The 21,019-nt window shown below is 35.3% G+C and overlaps 1 protein-coding gene across 2 annotated transcripts in view; it reads left to right on the top strand.

The window, feature by feature from the left end:
- The window catches only part of DYNC2H1 (dynein cytoplasmic 2 heavy chain 1), a 414,726-nt gene that overhangs the window by 170,905 nt on the left and 222,802 nt on the right, over nucleotides 1-21,019 (top strand). For both annotated transcript variants that reach the window (XM_036745232.1, XM_036745230.1), the window contains exons 54-62: nucleotides 941-1,095; nucleotides 3,345-3,482; nucleotides 5,511-5,624; nucleotides 8,181-8,341; nucleotides 8,959-9,082; nucleotides 10,134-10,255; nucleotides 11,122-11,208; nucleotides 12,831-12,957; nucleotides 16,452-16,593. In XM_036745232.1, the coding sequence (XP_036601127.1) occupies nucleotides 941-1,095; nucleotides 3,345-3,482; nucleotides 5,511-5,624; nucleotides 8,181-8,341; nucleotides 8,959-9,082; nucleotides 10,134-10,255; nucleotides 11,122-11,208; nucleotides 12,831-12,957; nucleotides 16,452-16,593 (1,170 nt within the window). The remainder of the gene's footprint in view (nucleotides 1-940; nucleotides 1,096-3,344; nucleotides 3,483-5,510; nucleotides 5,625-8,180; nucleotides 8,342-8,958; nucleotides 9,083-10,133; nucleotides 10,256-11,121; nucleotides 11,209-12,830; nucleotides 12,958-16,451; nucleotides 16,594-21,019) is intronic.

The raw sequence follows: 21,019 nt of genomic DNA, 5'->3' as shown, positions 1-21,019 counted from the left end.
TCTAGCTAACTCTATCTATTAAACCCAATATGTATTTATTTAAATTAATGGTATGAGAATCTGCCTCTTGGTAAATAAATAATTATAAATTCATTTATTTAATGCTTAATGAATCATGTGGGTGTTAATTTTTTTAAATAATGGTCTTTATTGAAAAATCTTGAAGTGTACTTTAGAGGAAAAAAACAAAAGCATCTATGTACAATGTTGAACATTTTGAACTAATTTACTTTTAATTAATGATGTTAGTAGAACATGGGTGTTTAAATCAGGAAATTTAGGTTCCGGTCAAAGTTTTGCGGCTTTCTGCTGTAGAGATCTTGAGTAAATCACTTCTTCATTTTTTTAAATCTGTAAGATTAGGGGTTGAACTGGTTGTTTTTTCTTCTCTTCCCAATTTAGATTATATAATCTTAGGATCCTAGATTAGGAATGATAAAGATTTTTTAAAGTTTTTTTTTCTTTTGCTTCATGATGGTGCATTACATAGTACTGTTGCCCAAAGGGTTTGGGATTTTTGTGAAGAAAGCACTTTGCAAACTACAAAGTATTACATAAACATGAGTTATTATTATTTATTAATACAGTGTAGAACTGCAAACGTCATAATTGCATTATTGCATTCAAAATGTCTCCTGATTTGTATATGTTTATTGATAAAAGTTATGTAGTGAGTATAAGAACGACATAAAAAGAAAGATGTAACAAGTTATGGGGAAGAGAATTTATGTATGGATTCATTTAGGTGTATTTTCCTCTTTGGAAAGGAGGAAATTCTTGATTTTAGCCTTAGAGTAGAAACATTCATTGTAACAGCCAAAGTGCAATTCTTGGCAAAAATGTTTTGATAGTGTGGTAAACCAACTACAAAATGCAACAGTTGTGTGCTGGTAGGATGTTGATTAAAAACATTTACTTCTTTTTTTTTTTTTAAATTTAGGGGATCCTGATTTTCTAAAATCCTTTTTGGCTGTTCATGAGACTTGTAAAGCATATGGAGCTACACCGAGCCGATATATGACCTTTTTACATGTATACTCTGCCATCAGTAGTAGCAAGAAAACTGAGTTGTTAAAAAGACAAAGACATTTGCAGGTGAAAAATTAGTAACATCTTATTACAGTTATTTTGGACACAAGAACTTTGAATATTTGTATTTATAGATGAAATAGAAGGATCAAATAAACCGCTTTGACAGTTGAGTAACATTTTCACAGTAGATATAATATTTTATGGAATGAATTATTTTGGGGTAACCGGTATGCTGTATTTTACATATACATATACCTACATATATATACATACACACACACACGCATTATATATGTGTGTATGTATGTGTATATATGTGTATATATGTATGTATATATATACATACATATATACATATACATATGGATATAGATATATACATAGTGGTTTTTTTTGCTACTAGTTAATATTCAAACTCCTTTTATACTTTTCTCAATGAAAGAACATTTACTCTATTTGGCCACTGAGGTCTTGGGCTTCAGAGATCGATATTTCTGAGGAACTCAAATGCCTACTTCTTGACTAATTATCATCTAGTAATTAACAAACAATGTTACGGGTTATGTTTGCAAATAAACCGTTTTAAATAATTTGGTAGTTTATTTGCAATCATGCGATAGTCTTCCGGATTATCTTTTCGAGAAAACAAACTTGTGTGCCTTTAAACACCTTTCTTTGCTTAGATTTTTCTTATTCCTGAAATTGTGCAGTTGAAAAGGGAACTGATACCTAGTGTCTTTTGAAACAACTTAGGAGTTTCTTTCTTTTATACCCTCAGACATCTCTATCTCCAAAGCTCTAGATATGCTTGTTAAGGACACAAGCCATAATTTATTTCTAGGCTAGTTAATGCCTGATTTTCAAGGAAACTTAAGCCTCCTTGGTATGGAAGAGTTAACTTTATGGCCTTAGCTCTACAAGAACTTACTTTCATTTCCTCTACCCACCAGTCCATCAACAAGCATTTATTAAACTCCTATCTTGTGGTTGGCACTTGGAATTTTAAGACAAGGAATGAAGCAATTACTGTCCTCAAGGACCTTACGTTCCTTTGTCTGACAGCTAGAATTTATATAGGGCTAAATTAATTTTCTAAGTAAGTTCAAACCCTGTAAATCTTTTCTGTGTGATCACTGATGAAATCACGTACAGTAGAAATATAGAAATGATCACTTTTCCTTCAGCGTTGGGTGCTGTGATCTCTTGCTTCAACTAAAGGGCTTTTGTAGTAGAATCGGGCAGCCTAGTAAATGTTGAATGCAACAAGTCCTCTCATTTTGTAAGTTTAAGGGAAGGCCACGTGTTATACCTGGAGACACCTAAGGGAGCTTGGAGGGTAAAGTAAAAACAGACAATGAGAGAGGGATGCTGGAGCAAAAGCTGCAGCTATGACAGCCCAACAGTGCCCTTCACTTTAATGGGATTGTGCCCTCCAGGAGGGTCACCAATGACTTATGAGCACAGCAGAAGTAATGCTGTGCAGAGGGAATACTTTACAATCTTTGTGGTCATGTGCCAATCTCCTTTTGTGACTTGGAGCATCGTTACTCCAGATTTTCCTGGGTCCATCTTTACTACATACTTCTAGGTAACTGTCAAGAAAGTTCAGGGATCAGGGCAGATTCTGTTATTTTATAGTTAGGTTAAGAGTCCTTCTTAAGTGGGTCTAAATGTCCTTCTCCCTTTTCTCTCCCCTCCCTTTTTTCCCTTCTTTCCAGGGTTATAAGCTGGGAGGCACTGATCAGAAACTGACCATTTCTAGTTTGGAATAGAAGATTCCAGATATTCAAAGTTCTAGAGAAATGGCAGGACAGAAAGGAGGGATAACAAGTTAGGAGAATAGTGTGTGAATAGGGCATAGATAGGTTTATTGGATATAGAAAGACTAGGTTCCCCAGTGAAAAGTTTTTCCTGTCTAAGACAGTATTTCCTATCTTTTTCCATTATCTTCTCCCTCCTATCCTTAGATTCAGTCTAGGTTGATTATCATAGATACTTTTCCCTGCTCTTCAGGAAATCCTAACCTATTAGTTCCATTTTTGAAAAGGGATGTTTATTTCATATCTGATTCTTCTAAAAACTCTTTGCATTCTTTCTGAACTTTTGTTTGTATACTTTTAAAAACAGTAATTGCCATAGTTTTATTAATGATTACAAATAGAAATGAAGTATAGATTTCCCTTAGAACAAGAGCTAGTGCTGTATGAAGATAGCTTTTAAAATTGAAACTATTAATTGAGCTTTATTTGTGTTTTGGTAAAATTCCTTTATTTCTTGGTATTCCCAATTAATATTTAGTTTTATTTTTATAGGCTGGAGTGTCTAAACTTAATGAAGCTAAAGCTCTTGTGGATGAACTGAATAGGAAAGCTGGAGAGCAAAGCATATTACTTAAAACAAAGCAAGATGAAGCAGATGCTGCCCTCCAAGAGATCACAGTGTCAATGCAGGTAATACCTAGTTCGAATATAAAAGTTCAAAGAAAGAACATTCCCTATGTAATTTTTAGTGAATCATTCAGTGTAAGAATATTGTTTGTATCAAAACTTTGAACCTAAAAAATAACAAAACTTCTGGGGCCCTTTACTGGAGAATTCCTTCTTAGCTGACATTGAGTCCTCAATGACCTCTCTTTGGGTACATTCATACAACCAGTTCTGAATCTAACTAATTATCTGGTTCATATCTTTCAATCTTTTCTCCAAGAATATCATGAGAAGAACCTTTGTTAAATACTTCCCTAAAATTATTTACTATGTTCAAAGCATTTTCCTGACCTATCAGTTTAGAAACTATGCCAAAAGAGAGAAATAAGGTTAGTCTGGTATGGTCTATGCTTGACGAATGAATGAATAAATAAATGCATGGATACATGAAATAAATGAATGAACTAATGAAGGAAGACATTTATTAGTTATTACTTTGTGCTAAGCACTGGGCTAGGCCCTCCCATTCTGATTCTTTGTCGTTGCCACTTCCTTTTATACTTTACAGTTTATGTACCCTGATAAATTTTATCTAATCAGTTAATAGCTAGCATTTATTAAGCACTGATTGTGTTAGTGTTCTGGGTATATAAAAACAGAATTGGAAGAGTGCTCAAGGAGGTTATATGTGGGGATGTAGAACATGTATCCACAGATAGAGTATGTATACACACACACATATACATATATATGTATATGTGTGTGTGTATGTGTGTGTATAGATGTATATATCAATCCTTAAGTCAATCAGCAGAGAGTAATCTTTAAGTGCCTACTATATTCCGGGTACTTTACAAGTGAAAAGAATGAAACTGTATATGGGGGAAAGAAAATAATGTATAATAAAGTTGGAAAGGTAGGTTGGTTGTTTCACCAGTTTGTGGAGGTCTTTAAAATGTAAACATTGTATTTGAGCCTAGAGGCACTAGAGAGCTGTTGGATTTTGTTGTAAAGAACAGTGACCTGGTCAGACTTAAGAAAAATCACTTTTACTATTTCTTACCATTTAGTACTATCCCTGTTTACCTGTCCTCTTTCTTTTGAATGAGATATACCCATCTAGATTGATCATTCTATCTAGTCAATCCCTTGTCAAGCCTTATTTGGTGACATAAGAAGTTCATTGAAATATAAGTATAATATGGTATCACACAGGAAACAAATGTGTTATGGAAGATTTTAGGACATAGAAATTAATTTTAGTTGGGAAGATTAGAGTTTTCTTTATGGAGGAAGGGCCATTTGAACTAGGCCTAGATAGATGGGTAGGATTTCAACAGGCAAAAGGGAAGTAAATTCTCGCTAGAGAAAACATCACATGTACAGAAGCCAGACACTAGGGCATATTCATAGAAAAGCATGAATGAAACATAAGCTTTGGAAGCTTAAATAGTGGGAAATTCTGGAAATGTAGGTTGGAGCCAGATTGTAGAAGGCTTTAAGTGGCACACTAAATACTTTAACAAGAGTTAATTTTTAAAAAATATTTTCATTGATTTTCTGATTTAGTATGGAATAAAATGCAAATTAATTCTTTAGGTATGCTAGTATTTATACCCATTGCCTTTTTACATTTCTATTTCTTATTCATCTATAGGAATATAGAACATGCAATTATTCAATGAATCCCTTAATATAATATGTAGATGTATATTTTTTAGAAATTTTATTATTTATTTTTATTTGGAATGACAACATATTGTCAGTGTTTGTGATTTTAGCTAATCTTTTTCTTAAAAATAGAATATTCAACTTTTCAGCATAGGATACAAAATATAGTATGTTGCCAATGTCATACTTTTTTGTAGATGCTTTTTGTAACTTATGCTGTAAGAATTTAAGTGTGGTTGGTTTGGTTTTAAGTCTGCATTAATTGCTAATTATAAAATACGGTTGTTTAAATGCAAATTTATCTTGAAGATTTCCTAAACACAGAAAATTAATACAAATTTAAAAACTCTGATTGTTAATTCAGAATGGATTTTCCTGTAGGATGCCAGTGAGCAGAAGACAGAACTAGAAAGACTTAAGCACAAAATAGCAGAAGAAGTCATTAAGATTGAGGAAAGAAAAAGTAAAATTGATGATGAACTGAAAGAAGTACAGGTATGATGCTTTTCTTAAAAGAATTTCCTTTATTTTCTTACAACTGTTTTTTTGAACCCAAACTATGATTTAATTGGTATTAAGAGCTCACAGTGAGAAGACTTCCTCTATCATTGAAGGTAGGAACCTATTTTGCATTTTATAATTTTCGAGGGTTTTTCTGGGGCACAAAGAGGTGAAATTACTTGCGCGCGCGCACACACACACACACACACACACACACACACACACACACTGTGAGGATGTGGCAGAAACAGGACCTCGACACAGGTTTTCTAGATCCTAAGGCCAGCCCTTTATCTACTAGCCACACCGACCCCCTTTAGTAAGGGCATTAGATAATCATTTGTAATTTAATATAGCCAGCATCTGTTAAATAAATGCCTTAATATATGTGCTACATATATTTAAGGCACTATCTTAAAAAAGTCTCAACATATTATCAATGGTGCGTTATCAAAGATGACCTTCTCCAAGTTGAGAAAATAATTTATGTGAAAGAAATATGAAGGAATACGTACAAAAGAAATTATACTACCTATATACCAGTGTGTGTGTGTGTGTGTGTGTGTGTGTGTGTGTGTGTGTATGTGTATAGACACATACATATTAGTTAAATGTTACTTTAATGTTTGCAAATCACTACAGATACCTCACTTTATCCTTACAACAACCCTGGGAACTATGTGCTATTATTATCCCCATTTTACAGATGAGAAGATTGAGGCAGACAAAGGTTAAGTTACTTGACTAGGGTTGCGTAAGCTTAAGGCTTTGTTCCACCTGCCAGTATTGTTACTGATAGTTCCAAAATTTAAAAACAAAATGAAATAAAACTTTTAGCTTACTTGAAAATCTTGCTTACCTTAACACATATTAAAGATGGTGAGTTTTTTTTAATCACAGGAAAATTTTATAAAATAAATTTCATGTTTTTGGCACCTCCAGATGTTGAGAAAAACTCTAAATATTTTTTTAGGAATCTTAGATTATTTTTTTTAAAAAAAGGTAGTTATTGTCATCTACCCAAGATACTTCATCCATGCTAAAGACAGTTAATCAGTCAATCAAAAAGCATTTATAATATTTCTACTATGTACCAAGCACTGTGCTATGTGCTGAGAATACAAGTACAAAAAATGTAACTATCCCTACTCACAAGGAGCTTACATTCCAATAGGAGAGAGAAGTATACAAGCACACACAGAATAAATACAAATAATACAAATAGTTTAAGATAAGGTAGTGAGGGGAGGAGCATGCTAGTAGAGGGGGAGATCAAGAAAGGTCTCATATAGAAGGTAGCATTTTTAGTATTTTCTTGAACCATTCTGTGAGGTGGAAGTAGGGAAGGTATACATTCCAGGAGTGTGGGATGAGAAATTCGAAGGCGTGGAGATGGGCGATGGAATCTTTTGTGTTAGGACAGAGAGAAAACCAGTTTGGCTGGATCACATGGGCATAGGATAAGGATCATTGTCCATTGAGGCTATTAAGATGGGTTAGGGCCAAGTTGTGAAGGTATTTAAAAGCTAATCATGGGAACTTTTTTTAAATTCTAGAGATAATAGAAAACCACTGGAGTTCATTAAGTAGAGGGGCTATATTGTCAGATGTACATTTAAGAAAAATTACTTTGACATCAGTATGTGGGATGGACTGGAGCAGGAAGAACCTTGAGGCAGAGAGACCCTACGAGTAGGTAATTGCAGTAATCCAAGAGAGAGGTAATGAGGACCCATAGCTGTGAGTGGAGAGAAGGGATAACATTCAAGAGATGTTGTGGAGGTAGAAATGGCAAGATTTGGCAGTTGATTGGATATGTGAGGTGAAGGGAGAGTGAGGAATTGAGAATAATGACAAAGTTAATTATTAACTTGGGAGAATGGGAGACAGAATTACAGAAAAGATCTAAAATTACTTTATATGAGATTAAGTTGGTTCATTATGTGAATCTAGAATCTAGAAATGTACAGGCATCAAAATGGTTTTCCCATAGGTTATAATTATATTATACAATTATAAATTATTAAGATGGTCCCAAAATATAATTTTCATTATTTGGCATGGGCTTTCCTTAGTATTACAAGCTTACTTCAAGTCAAATTAAATTTTCCTGACTAATGCAGTTATAGTGCTGTCCATTTTTATAATGTCCATTTGACCATTTTGTATTCTGTTTATATAACAAGTTTTCATTTTCATTTTATTCTTTTGTTCATAAAATATTTATTGTGCACCTGCTATTTATGCTAAATGCTGAAGGAAGATATAATTCAAAAAAAGGAGCTATTCCTCCCCTCAGGTAGTTTGCAGTTTAGGAAGGGAGGATAAAACAAGTTACAGAAATGATTATAATATAAAAGAGAGTGTGATAGAGTCACAAGATAAATAAGATAAATAAAATAAGCTAAGTAGAGTTTAGAGGAAAAAGCAAAAAGTTGAAGTTGAGATACTCTTATACTGTCTTGGTGAAAATGAAAAAAATATGAAATATAAATGAAAATTGTTATTGTTTAAAATAAACAATGTACTTTTTTATTCTAATTTTATTAGCCACTGGTTAATGAAGCTAAATTAGCTGTTGGAAATATAAAACCAGAATCCCTTTCAGAGATCCGCTCATTAAGAATGCCACCTGATGTCATCAGAGACATTCTTGAAGGAGTCTTAAGATTGATGGGAATCTTTGATACATCTTGGGTGAGCATGAAAAGGTAAGCTTCAGGATTTAGGCTGAGCATTAGTAAATTCCGTGTTGGATGGGAACTTAGACATGATCAGTGGCCTTATTTATACAATGAAGCAGCTATTCATCATCATCATCATCATAACCAGCATTTATGGAGTTAATATTTGCAAAGTGCTTTACAAATACTTCATCCTCACAACAAACCTGGTAAAGTGATACATACACACATACACACACACACACTCAGAGGAATGTGTAATGTGTAATATATTCCTGTGTGTGTATGTCTATGAAAATGAAGTTCAGAGGCATTAAGTGGCTTGCCTAGAGTCACACAGGTCATACAATAGTAGTGTGGGGATGACTTTTGCTCTCCTGTTAGCTGTGTTTTTATATAGTATTTTCTACCTTTAGTCTTACTGGAAAGGAGAATAACAAGAGGGGCAAGAGACTTCTCAAATTTACATGTAGACTAGTCTAGCAATTTAGGAACTTTATTTATTGCTTTCACCATTTAGTTAAGTTGACCTTTTTGTCAGAAAAACAAAACTTCTATTTAACTTTCCTTTATTTCTTTTATGCAATAAATTAGTAAAGTGTAAACCATTAACTAAATTCATTCATTTGTAATCATATTTATAGTTTTCTTGCTAAAAGAGGTGTGAGAGAAGATATTGCAACTTTTGATGCTCGAAACATTCCAAGGGAAATAAGAGAAAGTGTTGAAGACCTTCTGTTCAAAAACAAAGGGTCTTTTGACCCAAAGGTAATTTTTAAAAACATTATTCTAAGATTTTTTTTCTATATCACTATATATGATTATTTTGGAAGACCACCCCTAAATTCTTGGCATCCAGATTAAAGCTCCCAGTTTCCGATACTCTTAACAGGATGATCACCAAAAGGTTTCTCTGTTATCATTCTGTATTGCTGGCAGGCCCACTGGATCCTATGATTAAACAGAACAAGTAACTATCCCAAAAGTTCATGCCATAGCCTTCTGCCTTGCTGTGTCTTGAGAGGGTCATGTTTTCCATAAAGCAGTCAACTCTATTTTGTTTTAAATGTCCTGGTGAAGCATAACGTTAAGCTGTTTTAAGTACCTGCCTTTACATTAAAAAGTCCTGAGCAATTCAACTCCCAGACCTTCATTTTCTGTTATTACTTGACTCTTAAAAGGTCCAGGAAATTGTAGGGGAGAAAACCCAAGCTGTGCCAATCATGGCTTACATTTGCATAGAGATGACAGTTAAATCCAGGGAGTTTATTAGATTACTGAAGACGTGAATAAAAAGAGAGGTGAGCCCAGGGAGGTGCTCTGAGGCATGCCTACAAGCAGTAGGCTGGGGAAGGAGAATGAACCAGGAAAGAGATGGAAGAATAAAGGGTGAGACTGGTAGGGGAGAACTTGGCCACTGAGAAAAAAGATGGGCCATATAGTTTTCTGTGCAGGTGACCCTGCTGGCTTTCTAATTGTATTTGGTTCACTTGTGTTAAATGAACTGCTTATTGGAGTGGGGAAAACTTATTTAAATTACATGAATAAACAAAAATTCAAAAGACACACTTGAGGCTAAGCCACTTCAGAGATTAATTGTAATTAAATTTGTAGGTAAACAAATCTGTATACTAACATTTATATATGTATGTGTGTATTCTTGATAGAAATGATTTAAATACAAAGCATAGTCTATGCTCTTTTCTTTTAAAAATTTGTTTAGTTTAATTCTAGCCAGAGACAAAAAGAATTCATTGACATTGTTTAAATACTTAAGAAAATGATATGGCATTAAATTAGAATATAATGGATTTTTCAGAATGCCAAACGTGCCAGTACTGCAGCTGCTCCCCTGGCTGCTTGGGTCAAAGCCAATGTCCAGTATTCACATGTGTTAGAACGAATTCAGCCTTTGGAAACAGAACAAGCGGGATTAGAAGCGTAAGTTAAAAAAAAGATAACTTTTCAGATATTGCAACCTTTGCTTTTTTCAGCGTAATAATGAGTCAACAGTATGCCTTCTCCCTAGTCTTGTATAGAAGTGGGCCATAGGCATTTTCAATATTTTAAAGAAATAGAAATCAGGTAAGGTATGTGTGTGTGTGTGTGTGTGTGTGCGCGCGCGTGCGCGTGTATACATATGCATATCACAAAACACCTTACTTGATACACACACATATTATATCTCTAATCTAATATAAACTGTATTATAGTCTTTCTCCTTTTACTGTGGTGATAGGACATCAGGTCATCATGAAACCATCAGTGTAGGGATGTTGATGGCTTTCTTTTGTGACTTTATGTCTTCCTCTTTGAGACTCTGGCTAAACTTTTGTAAAATCCTACTCCTAAACTACTTAGATAGATAGAGGCTTTGGTATATCAGGAGCATGGTCTCTGGACATATATTAATCACAATTTTCGATTTAATTAGTAATTTCCTCTTTCCATATCAACAGATACTAACAAATTTCTTCTAATATTGGCTAAATAGCTGAGTAGGTATGCGCAAAAATAAAACAGCGTTTTTATAATTAATGTTAGAATTTTAGAATTTCAGTTTTATTGTCCAAAGTGAAATTATATCACAGTGAAAGTAGTGGAAGTTTATAAAATGTTTGGTCTAGTGTATATCTGGAAGACTAGAACAGAGTAGAACAAAATTGGTAATGTAGTAAATCACAAGTGTTAGATCATTTTGTGTTTTATTGTAGACCACATATTGTAAGTTTACTTTTCAAGGTACTTATGCCTTGTCAACAGTATTTTAAGCAGAAATACTTGTATAAAATTAAGTTGTGTTTTAGGAATCTGAAGAAAACTGAAGACAGAAAAAAGAAACTGGAAGACTTACTTAACTCTGTTGGTCAGAAAGTGTCAGAGTTGAAAGATAAGTAAGTTAATATTTGGAAACACAGTTTTGAATATGGTTAACATATGCTTTGAATGTTTGAGTAAAATCACATCAAAGCCTATAATTGTAACAGGTTTTTTTCCCATGATGCTTTCACGCAGAAACTGAGGTTGATATGGAGAATTCCATCGGCATCTGGTTTCTCTTCTGTTCTATCATCACTCTTTATTAGGAACAAATGGATATATTAATTTAGCTTTCACTTCATAAATGTGTGTATTCTTATCTGTTTTTCAGAGAGTGGGAGGGAGAAGAATTCAGTATAAAATGATTAAATGGTAATATTAACGTTGAGGATTCATTTTCCTTTGAAAATTCACTTAGAGTTTAGGGTTTAGGTACTTTTGGTCCCAGTGAAAAACCATGCTGTTTCGGTAGCTACATCTGCTTCATTATCTCCCCAAAGTATTCTTAATGTCTTATATCCTTGAAGAGGATGCCCAGATGCTGTTTGGTATTCATTTCATTTAACTTTGTCCATCCTAGAATAGAAAAACACTTTCTGTTTGTGGGAAAGGCTTTTCCTAAAGGAAGAATAAATGATTGTTTCTCTTAAAGCTCAGCATATGTGTCTACAAAGGGCTGTGATGACTATTAAAACAAAAGAGAAAACCTTAATTGGGAACTATTAGAAGTGTAGAAAATATTTTATTTCTAAAATTTAGGAGGGTGTGGTTACAGAATAAATTCAGCTTTATAAGTCTAGTATTCCTTTCAAAGTTAGAGATACCTTTTGTGAAAGCCTAGGAGGGATTTGCTATAAGCTGCTATTTTTATCTAAAGGAAAGAAGAAAAATGCATTAGATTTTTGAAAGAAATCTGTCAAACCAAAGCTATACATTTATTCATATTAAGATAATTTTATTCAAAACATTTACAGTAATATAACTTTGGGTATAAACGAAGCAAAAAAGAAATATTTTATTTTTTATTATCCTAAGATATTTTCTTTTTATGAATATGGAAAATCATTCACATCATTTTGCACTAAATATAGATCAGTCATATATTGTTATATCTATATATTGATGCATTAATATATGCTGATATATCAATATATCAAGAATATATCAATATGGATATTCAACATAGTACATTTCCTTCTATTGTGGTATGAGCACATTTGTTACTGTGATTTTGGATGCTTTTCAGAAAAATAATTTCACTGTCATTTTCAGGAGGAAAATTGTAGAAGTCTCAGAAATAGAGATATTAACAGATATTTGATAATATCTAGTCAAGTACTATGTTTCTTATAATAATCTTGCATTAAGATTCAAGTTGAAATTAATTGAATTCAGTTGTGTTTGGTGTTCTAGTTTTCTTATACCCCTTGGAAGATATAAGAAAGCTAGATAATATTGTGGGAAAGGCAGTCAGTTTCTGAATTCTATAGATTTTAAGGGTGATACTGTTATTCATTTTTCAGCAATATTCAGAGTTTATCTCTGTTATCTTAATTTTTGGTCACAAATTGTATCTAAAATTATATCTTAAAATATAACTCAGCATACTAATGTAAATTCCTATCTTCTGCATATTTATCAGTGAAATAATCCATTAACAATTCAGTTTTTTAATTAAAGTCTAATCATTTTGCAGATTTCAGAGCAGAACTTCAGAAGCAGCTAAACTTGAATCAGAAGTAAGCAAAGCACAGGAAACAATTAAAGCTGCTGAGGTCTTAATTAATCAACTTGATAGAGAACACAAGAGATGGAATGCACAGGTTTGTTTGAAATAAAATTTCATGAAATTTCTTTTTAAATATGGGGATTATAATAATATTTGTTCAAAAGGAAGAAGAATATTAATCTACTCAGTTATTTATATAATAATAATACATAGGAGAAGCAAAAAAAAAGTTTTTCCTAGTAGTTTTTGTGAATCTGCATTCCCTACAATAGCTCTGAAAGTGGTGCTCTGACCATACCTCTACCACATTTCGTTATTCTATGAGGTGACATATAAGTTCCTTCTACTGCTCTATTCATAAGCTTTTCGGGCCTTTATCAGCTTCTTATTAATAGTGGAACATTCTCTGTTATGGAAATGTAGGCAAAGGGAGTCTTGTATTAGTGCATGAGCATTGTCAAAACATTAGAAAACTGGTGTGGGAAATGGAATATTTGGAACCTTCAGATTCAGTTAAGTGACACAATTGTATCAAACATTTATTCAGTTCTTATTCCAGTTGAAGTACCCTGCTAGCCCCTGAGTATTCAAAAACAAACACAATAGTTTGCTTCCTTAAAGGGCTTATACTGTTTGTACTGTGTGGATTGACTATATCTATATATATCTGTCTATATCTATCTATCTATCTCATTGTAGTACAGGCTTTCTGGGGTTAGAGAGAACTAGAAGTTTGGGGTGGGGGTTGAAGAAGGAAAAACTTTATGGAGAAAATAGAACCTATTTTCATCTTGAAGGAAGATGAATATTCCTAAAGGTAGAGGTCATCAGAGAACACACTGGGAATGGGGACAGAGCCAGCACGTGCAGAGAAGTGAACAATGGAACATGGACTTCAGAGAACTGCATGGGGGTAGAGGGGTGGGGCTAATTTTCCTAGAATGGAACGTGTGAAAGTGAGTAAAATTGAAATACGACTGGGAAGGATAGGTTGCAGGTAGATTATGTAGATGTTTATATTCCAACCTGAGTTGTTTATATTTCATCTTAGAGGAAGCAGGGAGCCACAGAAAGTTTTTGAGAAGGGAAGCAAAATGGTCAGATGTGACCTTAGGGTAGGTTGTTTTGGCAGCTGGACTGGAGATGAGAGACTGGAGACAGGGAGACCACTTAGGAGCTGTTATAATAATTTGGACCACAGGTGATGGGGGCCTGAAATGTGTCAGTGGTCCTGAGCATAGAGGGAAGGGGGGTACGTATGAAAGAGGCTGTAGGTAGGGCCACAATAAAAAAGGTTCGGGAACTTCCTGGATAAGAGAGTAAGAAACAGGAAAGGGTGAAGATGACTTGTTGCCAGAGGGTGACTGTGAATTAGCTGTTTGGGTACACAGAACGTCCACTTACTAAAGCATAGATAAAAATTAACACCAAACAAAAACAGATAATGTGTAATGAAGTGAAAACAGCTCTCACCTAACCTATTTAAAAAGCTGAGAGGAATGCATAAAAGAACACACATCAACTTTACTTTGTCACTCCCTCACCCCATTCCCCCACCCCTAGGCACACTTAATTAACTCCTGTTTCTCTCTGTTATTTCTAGAGAGATAATATCACAATCTCATTTGGCATTTAAAGATGTTCCAACTTGGCCCTTTCATATCTTTCCAGTCTTTTTACCCTTTTCTCTTCTCTATACAGTCTACGATTTAGCCATTCTGGCCTGCTTACCTTTCTTTACATGGAATTCCATCTCTTATTTCTGTGCCCTACATTTGCTGTCCCTCCTGCCTGAAATGCTCTCCCTTCTCACCTCTGCCTCTTGGTTCTCCCTCTTCACCTCTGCCTGATTTCCTTGAGAATCAGGTTATACAGAATACCTTTCCTGGTCTGCCCAGCTGCTAGCTTTCCCATCCAAGGTTGCTTTATGTTTGCTATGTATGTGTCTTATATATGCCTGTGTAGTTACATGTTGTTTCCCCGTTAAAATATAAACTTCTTGAGGGCAAAGATTGTTCTGCTTTTGTTTTTGTAGCTCTAGCTGTTATCACAGTGCCTGTCATATAGTTAGCACCATAAATTTTTGTTGATTCATTGATAATTATTCTCTTTAGAAGGTTAGCTAGCGTACAGTGAACAGAAGAAGAACAAGAGTGTAGGAACCTCAGCCAGAAGACACTTGATCTTGCCAAGCAGAGCTATGGCATCCTATGATAGCGTTGTTCTGAATATAAATTCATTTGTAAAATTTTGCAGAGTAGATGGTAAGAGAACTTATGACCTGTGTCATCTCCTAGAATAATGAAATGTGGTAGAGGAAGAACAAATTTAAAGAAACTGATATGAAGACAAGTGACAAACATTAAGACTTCTCCAGCAAAATATTTTGTTAATAACGGCACCACATGTAGACTAACATTACAGTCTCCAGTATACTGCATGAGGAAGTAGAAATAGCCTTAAAGAAAACAGATATGAGGAACAGGTGGATTAGATCAGATATGTACTAGAAGTCTGTGCTGAACACAGCACAATCTCAGGCCATTGAGGGATGCTGACTGTTAGAGGAAGTGGACTGGTCATGTCACAGTAATGAGGGATCATTAATGGCCAACAATAGCTAATAACTAATTTTATATAATGTCTACTATGCAGCAAGTGCTAAGCTAAATGCTTTATCGTTATAATCTCATATAATTCTCACAACAACCCTGGGAGGTGGGTGCTGTTGTGATCCTTGTTTTCTAGATGTGGAAAATGAAGCAGAGGTTCAGTGATTTGCCCATGGTCATAGAACTAAGTAGTATCTGAGGCTAGATGTGACTTCAGGTCTTCCTGACTCCAGGCCCAGCATACTCCTTCCATTTTGTTGCATAGCCACCTTGGCCAAGGGCACGCAGACCTGGTACCTATGTAATGACAAGAGGTAGAGCCCCAGCACATGGTGTAAGCACCTTGTAGAATGTTTATAGGAGGACATGATTCTTAGTTGTTCTGAATGAGATGGTTTGGGTTGATTATGATTTGCTTCTTTGGAGAGATTAACTAGGTTGATGAGATCAAGGAAACTTGGAAATGCTAAAGGGTGCCCCCCTTACCCCACTTTGGCATGTAAAAATGTCTATAAAACCTAAGGAGATTTCATTTTAAACAAGCATACCTACCATAAACTGTAGATATTTATGTAATCAGTTTTCTTATTATCTGATACTAACTTGCACTTCAACTAAAATACACAGTATGACATACGTAGTGTGAGCACACACATATTTATATGCATGTGTGTTTGAACTGCATATAGACATACAACTATTTCTGAATTGTATTCATTAGCTTTTTCCAGAAGCTAATCACACACATTCAATTTTATATAACACTTCCCTAGTGAGATAGAGAATATTACTTAAATTAATGAGTATCTTTTTTAATAGAACTAAAAACAGGACTGCAAATACATTAGTACAGCAGGCCAGACAGTAGTAAGTGATGAACTTTTTGGCAACTCATGAAAAATTGCTAAAATAGTTTTTCCATACTTATGAATATTAGCCTAAATCTGTTTTTTATCCATAATACATATTTTTTCAGGTTGCGGAGATAACAGAAGAATTAGCGACGCTTCCTAAAAGGGCTCAATTGGCTGCTGCTTTTATTACATATCTTTCTGCTGCTCCTGAGGGTCAGAGAAAAGCAAGTTTGGATGAATGGACAAAGGCAGCTGGTCTTGAAAGTGAGCTTTTGGTTATCTTTAAGGTTGAAAAAAAATTAAATATTAGTCTTTTGATATCTCTTGTACTTTAAAGAAATTTTATTACATTTTCCCCATTTCTGTTATATATCTTAATCTACATTGTATGGCATGTCATTATAATAGGATCTATAATGTTGAGATTATTTAATCATTTTTATCTTTACTTCTCTGATCTTTCCTTCTCATTCTCCTTTACTGTTTAATCCTCCATATCTGTTCCCAGCTGTGAATGAATCAGAAGGCACTATCCTGGGTCCTCTTCTTTGTCTTTCTCTTGATGAACCATGTTATCTCTGTGGAGATGATTTTCAGATCTATATGTGCAACCTTAATCTTTGTTGAATGTCATATATTATCAGCTACCTATTTGACTTTTCAGTCTGGATGTCCTGCGGGCACATCAAACTCAGCAACATCTAAAACAGAACTCATTAGCTTTCCTCCAAAACCCATTCTTCCACACTTCCATATTTCTGTTGTGGGTTCCACCATCCTTATGTTTCCAATCCTGGAAATTTTCATTCATCACTCTCGCTCAGCCCGTGTGTCCAATAAGTTCCTAAATCTCGTCAGTTCTGCTTCCATAACATAACTCACATTCCTTCCCTTCTTTACATTTACATGGCCACCATATTAGTTCAGGCCTTTTGCACTTCTTGACTGGACTTTTGCAGCCTTCTCCAAGTTGTTTTCTCTACATCAAATCTTTTTGCTCTTTAGTATATCCTCCAAACAACTGTCAATATAACATTCTTAAGGAAAAATATCAAGTCACTCCACTGCTCCATTCAGTTGTACTGTGCTAAGTGTTCTGACTGAGCCTCCTGGGGAAAGAATAGAGACATCTTTCTATTGGGAACCAGTTTCCTGCTTTTGAGTAGGGGGAGAAAATGCCATTCAGTCCTGCCAGCTCTTACTCCTGTCTAGTCTCTTGCCTCCTGGAAGAAGAGAAACACCATTCCATTGAGCACCAGACTCCTCCCTTTTAGGGGAAAGGAGGAAGGCCATTTTATCAAGTCTCTAGCATGGTTTCCAGTCTTGGGGGTAAGGGAATTACAGTATTCTTTGAGCTGCAAGCTCAGTATATTCAAAATAGAACTCATTAGCTTTCCTCATAACCAACACCCTTCCTTCCCCTGCCCCTCAGCCCCAGCTTCCTTGTTATTGTAGAGGGTAACACCATCCCTCAGGCTTGCAACCTAGGAGTCATTTTGGACTCCTCTATCTCAGTCTTTATATCCAACAGCTGCTCATTTCACCTTTGCAACATCTCTTGAATACATGTCTTTCTCTTCTCTGCCACTGCCACTACTCAAGGCAGGCCTTCATGCCTTGATAATTGCAGTAGTCTTCCTGGGACAATCTGAGAAGATCTGAAGAAAAATCCCAAGACAATGTTTCTTTCCTGTGAAGCGTAAACACCTGCAGGCTAAGGACCTCTTAAACCACAGGCAAGTCCTGGGGTTATCTGGGTTAGAAGGCTGCCTCGGCCCCAGCCACAGGAACTTTTATGCCTGGAACAGTGAGGGGAGTTGGGCTTCTGAGCTGGGGAAGATCTAGGGGACCTCTGCTGACAAGACATGGTTGGGGAGAGAAGGAACCAGCACAAGGCCAGTGAGTGCAGAAGCAGTGGGGTGGGATGCTGCTGTCTGTGGGCACTTAGAGGAGGCTGGAGGTCATGGTTTGAGTTCAGGGTCAGAGGGGAGAACTGAAGAGGATCTGAGGCCAGAGGCACTATCCCCCTACCCCAGGTGATTATAAAAACAAAATTATTACCAAAAAAATGCACAGGCAAAGGAGAAAGAATCCAACCATAGAGAGCTCCTATGGGAATAGGGAGTACCAGGGTTGATCTTCAGAGGAGGATGCTGAAGCAAACCCTCTTCTCTCTCAAAGAGTAATGTCAAATGGTCACCTGCCCAAAAAGAATTCATTGAAGAACTTAAAAAAAGACTTTAAAAATCAAATGAGAGAGATTGAGGAAAAACTAAAAAGAAAAATGAGAATAGTCCAAGAAAAACAAGAAGATTATGAAAAGAAAGTCAACCAACTAGAAAAGGAGGTGCAGAATCTTTTGGAGGGGGGAAGGCAAGGCAGTTGGGGTTAAGTGACTTGCCCAATGTCACGCAGCTAGCAAATGTCAAGTGTCTGAGGCCGGATTTGAACTCAGGTCCTCCTGATTTCAGGGCCAGTGCTCTATTGCTGTGCCATCCTAGCTGCCCCTGAGATCCAGAATTTTAAGGAAGAAAATGACTCCTTGAAAATCAGAATTGGGCAAGGGGAATCCTGCGAAGTTATAAGAGATCAAAAAATAAAAACCCAAAATATAAAGAATGAAAAATAGAAGAGAATATGAAACATCTCATAAGAAAAATAACTGACCTGGAGAACAGGTCAAGAATAGAAAATTAAAAAACATCAGACTGCTTGAAAGGTGTGATCAAAAAAAGAATCTTGATATAGTAATACAAGAACTAATTAAAGAAAATTGTCCTGAAGCATTAGAACAAGAGAGGAAAGTAGAAGTAGAAAAAAATCCACCAATCACCTTCCGAAAGAGATCCCACAGGGAAAATGCACAGGGATATTATAGTCAGATTCTGAAATCCCCAACTCAAGGACAAAGTATTACGAGCAAGAAGAAAAAAACAATATACATTATGGTGGTACCACAATTAGGATCACAAAAGACCTAGCAGTGGCAACACTAAAAGATCACAGGTCTTGGAACGCTATATATTGAACAGTAAAAGAACTGGGTTTCTGGCCAAAAATATCATACCCAGAGAAGCTAAGCATAATTCTGAATGAAAAAAAAATTAATGACGTTTAATGAATTGTCAGACTTTCAGGACTTTGTTAAAAAAAAAAAACCTGATCTTAATAGAAGATTTGACATACAAGAGCCAAGAGAAATGTAAGGTACATACCGATGATCAATTACAAGGGACTCAGTAAGGGCAGATTGTTTACCTTTTATGTATATAAACTGTAAAGCCTATGTCTTAAGAGTGTTATTAGTAATTAGGTAGCTTATAAGAAAGATTGGGGTAGACCTGAGTATGATATGACTTCAAAAAGTAAAACTGTTCAAGCACAGCTAAAAGAGTAATTATCTTATACAAATGAGGTGTGAGAGGAAGAACCAATACAGAGGAATTAGGTGGTGGAATGGGCTTCTTGGTTCTGGAAATCTACTTTCATCAGGAATGGGTTCAAGAGGGAAAAATACATATATATCTAGAAGAGTATAAAATTCTTCTAAATTTAGAAAGAAATAAAACTCTAAGCGGGGGGAGAGGATAAAGTAGGGATCTGGAGAGGGGAGAGTGAGGGAATAGGTTAAAAGGGGGATGTAGAGGGTGTTTAGATCAATGGAAATGGGATAAGGAAGGGATTCTTGGGAGGACAAGGGAGGGATCCTTAGAGAGGAAGGTGAGGGAATAGATGAAAGGGCTGTATGTGGAAAGGGGAGGATAAGAGAGAGATTGTTGGAGATGGGGGTAGGTTAAGTAATGAGAGGGCAACGTAGTGGGAAGAAATAAAGTAGAGGAGCTAGGAGAGATAGGAATAAAGAGATATGCACAAAGATTAGCAGTAGAACTGCTTAGGAAAAGTATATGTTTATATAAGTATGTATGTATGTGTATATATAGGTATACATGTATGTATATATCAATATCTATGTGTAAATATATCCATGCTTAATTGTAGCCTCTGAGGGGAGCAGGGGGTGGAAGGGGGAAAAAGAACAAAGTAAAAAAGTGTACAGCAGAGAATAAAAGAAAACTTACAAGGAAGCAGAGATGGACAGCTTTGAACATGCAGTATTTAATATATATATATATATAGAGAGAGAGAGACTTTCTTGAAATGGAAAGTTATTGCTATATTTTCTGAATCCTTGCCTATGTTCTGCTGTGTATATGACATTTTTTTTTATTATTTTATATTTAAGTTTGTTTTTTTCTTTTCTTATTATGTATTTTAGCATTTGTCTAAAATTAAAAAAAGATTAAAAAACATGTTCAAAAATGAAATAATATTTCTCCCCTAAACTCTTCCTTCTTTTTGGCTTTGCTATTAGTATGCACAGACTATGTGACCCTGGACAAGGCAGTTAAGTCTTTGCCTTAGTTTTCTCATCTGTAAGATGACCTGGAGAAGGAAATGGCAAACCACTCCAGTATCTTCGCCAAGAAAACCCCAAATGGGATCACAAAGAGTTGGACATTACTGAAAAAGACTTAAGTTAATGTTACGGATACCACCATCCTCCTAGTCACCTAGACTCAGAACCTAAGAGCCGTTGTTGACTCCTCATTCTTTCACCCCCTAAATACAACCTGTTGACACACCCTGTCATGTTTACCTTTGTAACATCTTTCACATAGGTCCCCTTCTT

The sequence above is a fragment of the Trichosurus vulpecula genome, chromosome 2 (genome assembly GCF_011100635.1).
Source record: "Trichosurus vulpecula isolate mTriVul1 chromosome 2, mTriVul1.pri, whole genome shotgun sequence".
Lineage (NCBI taxonomy): Eukaryota > Metazoa > Chordata > Mammalia > Diprotodontia > Phalangeridae > Trichosurus > Trichosurus vulpecula.
Note: the sequence above shows the minus strand (reverse complement) of the source record. Positions and strands in the feature narration are given on the sequence as shown.